The sequence below is a fragment of the Nicotiana tomentosiformis genome, chromosome 12, assembly GCF_000390325.3.
Source record: "Nicotiana tomentosiformis chromosome 12, ASM39032v3, whole genome shotgun sequence".
Taxonomy (NCBI): Eukaryota; Viridiplantae; Streptophyta; class Magnoliopsida; order Solanales; family Solanaceae; genus Nicotiana; species Nicotiana tomentosiformis.
In genome coordinates, this window is record NC_090823.1 from 22,887,576 (window position 1) to 22,897,320 (window position 9,745).

Genomic DNA, 9,745 nt, shown 5'->3' on the forward strand with positions numbered 1-9,745 from the left:
TATAGAAATAACAATACAGAAATGTAGGCATGCTTCCAAGTTTAACAGTTACTCTCAATACAAATAAAATAGATCAATTATGAACAATATGAGGAATATGACATCTCTGTATCTACATGCCAATGTACATACTGTATGTGATGCACCTTAGTGAATATCAATGATTCGGACAAGATCCATGTCTAGGAAAAATCCATCCCTCAATAAAAATGCTTCGGGCAAGATCCATGCCCAGGGAAGATCTATCCCTCAATATATATCTATGGCAAGATCCATGGCCAGGGAAGATCCATCCCATATATATATATATATATCAACTACGCTCATTGTGGAGGTGCAGAGGCCGGAGGGGCTCCTTCAACGCAAGTGCTATATAGCCATATCCAAGCATAAATAAATAAACATAACTATCACTCATAATCTCCAATCTCTCGGGCTCTCAATAACATGAAGAATCAACCCGACATGATGATATGAAGTATCAATGAATGACAGCAGAGACTGAGATATGATATGCAAGTAATAGATGTGACTGAGTACAAAAATTATAATTTAAACAATAATTCAACCACAATACGACCCATGTGGGTCTCAAAATATATCGGTGTGTAGCCTAAACATGATCTTTAATATGAGTCTCAGCTGAAATTATCTAACACATGGAGGATATGCGGATAATGTCATTTATTTAATTATGCAACTCCATGGAATCAATTTAAGTCACAATTTCCATGATGCACGCCCACACGCCCGTCACCTACAATGTGCGTCATCTCCAAACAATTCATACAATACGAAATTTAGGGATTTATACCCTCAAAACCAAGTTTAGAAGTGTTACTTATCTAAAAACGCCTAATTTCTTACTCCGCTATTCCCTTGCCTCGTGAATTGGTCTCCAAACGTCCCGAATCTAGCCACAAGAAGTATAGTACAATCAATATAGGCTATAAGAATAAATTCCACAAGAAAATATGAAATTATAGCCAAACAATCCGAAATCGGCTCAAACCCGGTCCCCGGGCCCACGTCTCGAAATCAGACAAAAGTCATAAAACCCAAAAGCCCATTCACTCACGAGTCTAACCATACCAAATTTACTCAAATCCGATAACGAAATCCCATTCAAAACCTCAAAATTCTAGTCCAAGAACTCTTCCTCATTTTTCCCAAATTTCCATCTCAACACACTAATTAAATGATGAAAATAATGATATATTCGTGTATATTGACCAAATACGAGTTAGAATCACTTAACCCGATATTTTCTTGAAAATATCTCAAAAATCGCCTCTCCCCAAGCTCCAATTTGGTAAAAATGGAAAATGGGAAAAAGCCCCCATTTTATAGCTTAAAGTTTATGTCCAGGCGCTACCCTTGTTTTCTGCCCTCGTTTTTTGCCCCCGTTTTCTGCCCCGATTTCTGCCCTCAATTTCTACCCTCGTTTTCTGCCCCCGTTTTCCATCAGAAAAATTTCAACAGCTGTTTAAGTCCAAAATTTGATCCGTTAACCATGCGAAACTCACCCGAGGCCCTCGGGACCTTAACCAAATACACCAACAAGTCCTAAAACATCATACGAACTTAATCGAAACCTCAAATCACATAAAATAATGCTAAAACCACGAATCATACCCCAATTCAAGCTTAAGGAACTTAAGAATTTCCAACTTCTACATTCGATACCGAAACCTATCAAATCAAGTCCGATTGATCTCAAATTTTGCACACAAGTCATAAATGATATAACGGGGCTATGAAAAGTTTCAGAACTGAATTCCGACCCCGATATCAAAAAGTCAACTCCCCGATCAAACTTTTCAAAAATTCCTCTTTCATCATTTCAAGCCAAATTCCACTACGGACTTCAAAAACTTTTCCGAACATGCTCCTATATTTCCTTATTATTTCATTTAAAATGAGTTGCATGATTATAAAGTCACACAAATATTATATCATATTTAATATCACAAATTTACATGTCTTTCTTTTATTTTCTTAGTATATCTTATTTTTATTTTAATGAACCAAACGTAATAATTCTGTTATTATTTAATCCTCATATTGTAGTTTCAGTATAACTAGTTGCTTCAGATTTTTTAATTAGAAAAAATATTTAAATAGAAGAACGGAAAAAGAATGGTATCAGTGTTATGTGACGGGAGAGAAAAGAGGAGAAGAGAAAATGGGGCTTTGTGTGGCTAGGGTTGATTATAGGATATTTTAAAGGAAAAAAATTGTTTACACAAGATTCCTTAAATTTTGGGTCAGTTTTAAGATTTCAAATTCGGGAATTTAATTTATGCTATATATGTAAATAAATTTGCTATTTATGAAATAAAACAAAAGTGATATTGGTTATGTAAATATTTTCTTACTAATTGCTCTATAATATAAAAATCCCTACATGGAGGCCCATTTCCCCGAAGGTCAAATGGTTTTGTGGGTCATTACAAACTTTTTTTTAGTTTTATGACTCATCTCTTTTTTTATACATGAGAAATTTTATTTTACACATAAAAGATCTATCTTTTACGTATAAGAGATCTAGAAGATACACTTTCTTAATTTCATCATTGTAAAAACCCATGAAGGCCCATTTTTTTTGAAGCAATGCCATTAATTCCTACATTATATTGTGTTGGTACACTTTTGTCGCATTCCAAAATCCATACTCCGGTAACCGGCACGGGACAAATCTATTCGCACAACCAATCCCACATGATGGAATTCGACTATATATATATATATATATATATATATATATATATATATATATATATATATATATATATTATTAAAAGGAAAGAAAAAAGTCTCCGCATTAATTCAAGTGGCAGCCTCACAATAGGCTACTTGGCAAGAAATTTAGAAAAGTCTAATTGTTTATTTCATATAATATAAAAAATATTAAAAATATAAAATATATTTTATACAAAATAATAAAAGAACATATTTTGGACGAAGTAACAAATCAAAATTAGTATTAACTATGAAATTATGTTAGTTACAGATTATAGATAAAATACTAAATTTAAAAAAATAATTAAAACTAAGAAAGTAAATAATACTCAATATATTATTGATAAATTTAGAAAATTAAAGAATTAAGCAAGCTTGAAAGTGAATCCAAGTAATAGTCAAACTTAATATGAAGATAATATATTGAAAGTTGTATAAATTATATTAAAAGGATGGTAGTCAAGCTTTATATGAAGCCAAGTGGCGTAATGAGAAAAAGTAAAAATTATAGAATGATGAGACTTATTTAAATTTGAGATGAGAAAGTTATTTTTCAATTATGATGAAAAAATACAATGAAATACCACATAATTATAATCGAAATAAATCAAATCAAATAACATTGAACATTAAAAGATTTTCAAGTAACGAATAAATAAAATTACTAACAATAAAATAATTTTTTTATTATAAAATCATTTAGATAAAACTTATTTGAATTTGAGATGAGCAAGTATCTTTTGAATTATGATGAGAAAATTCATACAAATAATAAAACATAACTAAAACCATAATAGATAAAGTAAAAAATAAAAAGATATAGAATGATGAATGAATTTTAAGTAAAAGAGTAATAAATTAATATTCAACTTTATCAAGAATAAGAAATCTATTTTATCTATGTTATATTAAAGGAATTAATAAGCGAGGATATTAAATTTAAAGGCAAACCAATAAAATTTTTATATGATAATGTAATCATACTGAGCAACGATTAAAGCAATAACGATAATCGAGGACCAAAAGAAGAAAAAATGGTATAGAATATAAAATTATAAGATTTATTAGAATTTAAAATCAAAAAGTATTTTTGAGTATGGTATAATCATACTAACACGTGTATATTTGGACTTTTTCAATTATTAAGGGGCATGATTATTATTATTATTATTATTATTATATAACCGTTTTGATATATTAGAGGTTAATTTTAATATTTTGTTTGTCTATACGGCTCCACTATACCAAACGTCAAAGTCAAAAGCTGGACAATTGTTCTTGGAAAGGCATATTTGAGATGAAAGATCGATAACGATGTGGATTTTCATGAACAAACATATATGTAAACGAAAGATAAATGTAACACAAATCGAATGTTTACTAATCCTTCTAAAATTTTATGCAAGTTGTAAAATTTAACATTTCAAAATCACTAAAAATTTATAGGAAGGCAACTCCTTACTAAATCATCTCTCATATTCCTGTTAGCCACTGCATAACTCATCAATTGTATTCCTATAGAGCATTAGGGGAGATTAAAGTCTCCACATATGTTAAAGCACGATAGAAGTAAAGTGATGCTTCAAGCCCAGCAATTTTAACTTCTTCAAACTTTTGTGTTTTTGGATCGTAAAATAGTAATTCAGCTTTACTCCTCCGAAATAAGATGCCTCCATCCTTCATAAAGCTCACAGGAAGGACATGGATTCTTGTACAAAGCCAGTTATCATCTGGCACTGGCACTGTAATTGCTAATACTTTACTCCATGAATAGCTCATGGTTCCATTCTTTTTCATACGCCAAACCTCGAAATCGGCCAACTCATTAATAAGGGACGAAAACTTTGTCAAACAAAGGCATCCTTCAACAGTGAACAAATTTGGTTTTTCCATTATGAGGTCCCGACGACCTTGAAACAATATTTCTTCAAAATTTTCATTTTTCAAACACAAAGATAAAATAAATTTATTGTCGGGTGGCTCATTTATGATCATATAAACAATTCCATCAGCAACAACCATATCTCCCTCGATGTCATAGCTTACGGGTAGCTTCCCAATCAATTTCCACGAGTCACTCTTGGTCGAAAATATTTGAACGTCATGTCCATCTGGATGATATATTAATCCTAGTCTAACTATTTTGTAATCGTCTTTGGAAGATGGAGAATCGTACCCTAAACCATAAAAAGTATAGGACTGCTTCTCACCATGAATGGAGATTGGACTTGGGATTTTTCTTGATTCTCTGATGGTCGGGTTCCACAGGACAATATTGTAAGGAGAGAGAGCTAGAACAAATAACCCACTGCAAGAATTCACATATACTTTACCACCCCATGAAGATTCTGGAATTGTTGGAGGCTTAAGAAGAGAGACAACAGAATCACGTTGAAGTGAAGGGGCGTCTAAGGAGTAGTGGTACATTTGTTCCGTCACCATTCCATAACAACTCAGAAAGATTTTTTGATTTTGATAATTTTTTATATCACTTTTGCATCGATCTTGGTGAAAATTGATGAATTGACCATCTTCAATTAGTGAACGCCAAGATTTGCAAACGAGCTTGAGCCGTAAAAGCGATCTCACAGGAAGTTTTATCAGTACATCGATGATATTATCATGGGCAATAAAGTTATCAGGCATTCTGTTTGGGTTTGAGCTAGTACTGTTTGTGGTGTTGAAAGAATGTCACTAGGGTTGGGGTTTAATAAGTGAAGCAAACAGACGCTTTTATGTGAAAAGGATTCTTTACATCTGACCTTTTTTATCCTAATTTCACCCAACTTTGTCATGTCGCTTGTTTTTGCCTTTTCCCTGATGAAGTAGGATTGCAATTTTAACTTTTTGATACGACGGTGCCAATATCTTCTCACACGAATGTGAGACGTGTACAACTGAATTTCAATTGTATTTCGCGTCCTTTCAATTGGCTTGGCAGTTTAAAGAGACTTCACTAAGCTTGGGCAATATGTTAGTAATCTATCTATCTTAATAATCTATCTAATTATCTCTCTCTCTCTCTCTCTCTCTCTCTCTCTCTCTCTCTCTATATATATATATATATATATATATATATATATATATATATATATATATATATATATTATTTATTATAAAAACACGAATAATTTATGTTTAATATTGAACGACTAAAATAACCTTGAAATATTGGTCGACTTTTATAACCTTAATTATTTGTATAATTTAAGGATATAATTGTAAATTACGTGAGGCTGGTTTTTCTTTCCATCTAAACAACGCATACACCAATGTTTCATAGCCGACTTTTGAATTTCTTAGTTTTATTAGGCTTGAATTAGGGTGTGATTCGTGTTTTTAGCGTTGTTTGATGTGATTTGAGGCTTTGACAAAGTTTGTATGATGTTTTAGGACTTGTTGGTATATTTGGTCTATGTCCTGGGGGCCTCGGGTGAGTTTCGGATGGTTAACAGATCAAATTCGGACTTAAAAGAAATCTGAAAGTTTTTGCCTTATGGTGCTATCGCACCTGCGGAATTTGACTCGCAGGTGCGACTTCGCAGAAGCGGGATGGGCATCGCAGGTGCTAAGGTCCGCAGAAGCGGACGGAAACTCGTACAAGCGAGTTCGTAGAAACGACTCTAAGGTCGCAGAAGCGGAGGCAAGGGGAGTTGGGAAAGACCGCAGAAGCGAGTCCGCAGAAGCGAAGCAGGCGCAGAAGCGGCAGAATGACCGCAAAAACGGGACGGCATATGCGGTTAGTTTTCCGCAGAAGCGGAACCCCTAGACAAATTACAAAAACTGAGGGGTTCCTACATTTTATGTCATTTGGGACATTTCAAGCACGGTTTTAGGCGATTTTTCAGAGGGAATTCACGGAAAAACTTGAGGTAATTAAGTCGCTTGTGATCATTGTTAGTCAATAATATTGGATTATCATTGAGTATTTCGACTAGATTACATGTTTTTGAGGTACAATTGGAGGATTTGGGCCTAGGGATTTCAAAATAAGAATTTGAGATTTGGAGGTCGGATTTTGGTAAATTTGGTATGGTTGGACTCGTGATTGAATGAGCGTTCATATTTTGTAACTTTTGTCGGGTTCTGATACGTGAGCCCCACGGGCGATATTTGAGTTAAATTTCGGATTTTGTTGGAAAATTAGTATTTTTATGTGAAATTAGTTCCTATAATTTGTATTGACTGAATCAAATTATTTGTGGCTAGATTTGAGGCGTTTGGAGACCGATTCGCGAGGCAAAGGCATTGCAGAATAAAGAATCACACGGTTTAAGGTAAGTAACAGTTCTAAATTTGGTCTTGAGGGTATATATGAAACCCCGGATTATATGTTATGTGATTGATTTTAAGGTGACGCACATGCTAGATGACGGGCGTGTGGGCATGTACCGTAGGAGTTGTGACTTGGTTAATTCCATGGATCTGTGTAGTTGAATAAATTATTGTTATATGTACATTTTCCACGTATTAGAGAAATCGAACTATGAATCATGTTTAAACCATGTGTTGACACTGTTGGGACCCACAGAGGTCGTGTACATGTTGAATTATATGTTAAATTACTGTTTTGTATTCAGTCACAGTTTTACTTGCATATTACATCCCAGTCTCTATTGTTCATTATTGATGCATCATATCATTGCTGTTTTGGCTGCTTACCATGATTTCCGAGAGCCCGAGAGACTGGAGAGGTCGATGGCTGAGTGAGGTCGAGGGCCTGATTGTGAGGATATTTATGGGATCAGGATGCACGCCGCAGCATATTTCCATGATTTATGCCATGATTGGCTTGTTATAGAGCTTTGCGCTTGGTCGACTTTTATAACCTTAATTATTTGTATAATTTAAGGATATAAATATAAATTATGTGAAGTTGGTTTTTCTTTCCATTTAAACTACGCATACAACAATTTTGCATAGCCAACTTTGGGTTAAATTCTTTTTCTTTGTTGCATACTTCTTCTTGCTATCCTACTTTTTGTTAGACAATATATGGTCGATTTGGATTTTTGGAACTTCTTTTTGCTAGCCTATTCCTTATTTGACAACAATATGCTTCCTTATTTAATCTTCTCCCGTTTGCATAGAATTCAGCTTTATTGCACGAATCCATGTAGGAAAAGAATAAGCCCGTTATTCCTATAAAAGATGGCATTGTTCCACATTATTCATTATTCTCTAAAGGTATTGGTGTAAAAAGAAGTAATTTTCTCCAAAGATATTATTCGTTCTCTCTATTGTTCCCATTTTTCGTAATTGAGTAATGTTTTAGGTCATGAATATGAATTAGAGAGAAAAAATAATGACATCTTAACTTTTATTGTAATTGCTTGTGTGTCGTACTTCTTTATTTTTTGTCATAATTTTTAGTTTTGGATATCAAAGTTCTTTACATTGACGTGGTATTATGTTTAAATTATATACCTTTAGAGATCAATGGTTTGTGTGATTTTAACTAATGTTAGTGTAACAATATTAATTTTCAGCTACTAGATAATATTTGCAGTTTTTTTTTATATATTGCAGGTATTTCGCGCAGCGTAATGGAATCAAATTTGGAAAAACAATGTGTCCCAACAAATAACCTTAAACCTTATGATATGGAAAAGGGTAATTAAGATATTGGTTATTCAAAGAGGACCATTAATAAAATATAAGAACAACAAAGGAGAGGGTTCGTGATGAGCGCAAAACACAGCACAAAATTATTGCTCGCTAGTCAAAGAAAGTATAATTTAATTATCGTCAACACAGGGATTGAATTTAAACATTGTTTGAATAATATTCAGTTGATTACTATCCAGAAAAATTAATACTTGATTTGATGATTATCAACTACGATTAACTACTAAGAATTAAGTAATTTATAATTGATCACAAAATGCAGTAGATGAGCAACGAAGAAATATCAATGAGAGAAATAAGGGTAATTCAATATCAAGCTCCTCTTTCGATTAAACAAAATAAGAAATAACTCCACAATACGAATTAAAACTCCAACAATTACCAAGAATCAAATCCCTAATCAAGTTATCAAAACACCGTATTTGTCAACACCCTAATGGAAATTACTCCACAGCTATAGAAAAAGTCATCTCAATACGGTTTAACAACAAAGAAAATATCAATGCTAATGATTCGATACAAACTCCCGTATTGCATCGATTGTTAGTTGAAACCTTGATGAATTCTTGTGTCTTTTTGCCTTAGTTGCTTCTCCAATCTTTCGTAGGTCAAAAGTCCCTTCAAAAACGTATTTTGGTGTATTTATACCCTGTAGAAACGGGCCCGGATGAAACTACCCTTTCCTAGCCGAAACAGGAAATAACTCTGACAAAATTACGTGCTTGTGAGGATCTTCAAAGAGCAGACTTTTTTGTCATGCAACAACTTTTACACAGTCGCGTTGCTTCATGCCGCGCGACAGTGTTATTTTTGAAGAGTAATTCTTTTTGTCCACTTTTTTACATCCGTACTTGGTCCTTGACCTCCGAAAATGATCCCGGCTTAATTTATTGGGCTTCTACTAATACTTCAAAGTTCCAACTTATTCGATTTAGCTCCAAATTAACTTTTTACCTCGGAATCACTTCCTGCAAGGCATAAAATACGTAATAAGTGTAATTCACTATCATTTAAGCTCAAACACACGTAAAATATAGTAATTAGAGTAATACTACGGCTAAAAAACGGATTTCTAGCCTACCATCAACACTCTACACTTAGATCATTGCTCGTCCTCGAGCAATCAAAAATACACTTGAAATAGGGATGACCTTTTCATCAAACAACTTCCCTAACCCATCATGCCAAGAATTTTTAAAGCATACTAGGCACCCTATCATAACATCCCAGCCTCAAAACCCGACTCAAAAGAACCACATATTTGATTCACAACCTGCTCACTTACTCTAACACAGAGGTCAACGTCATTACCTTTTTTTCATAAGTCATATTCCCTCACACCAAAAATAGAGAGTATTTCCACACATAATAAAAT

At 33.4% G+C, this 9,745-nt stretch overlaps 1 protein-coding gene across 1 annotated transcript; it reads right to left on the reverse strand.

Moving 5' to 3' along the window:
* Positions 1-4,257: 4,257 nt before the first annotated feature.
* Positions 4,258-5,169, reverse strand: LOC138902350 (F-box protein CPR1-like). Its single transcript, XM_070190206.1, has one exon. It carries the CDS (start codon positions 5,167-5,169, stop codon positions 4,258-4,260), a length of 912 nt encoding a protein of 303 aa, XP_070046307.1.
* Positions 5,170-9,745: the final 4,576 nt, after the last annotated feature.

What these genes read in the sequence shown, in the direction of transcription:
- LOC138902350 (XM_070190206.1), bottom strand. Translation starts at nt 5,169, where the DNA reads ATGTACCACTACTCCTTAGACGCCCCTTCACTTCAACGTGATTCTGTT.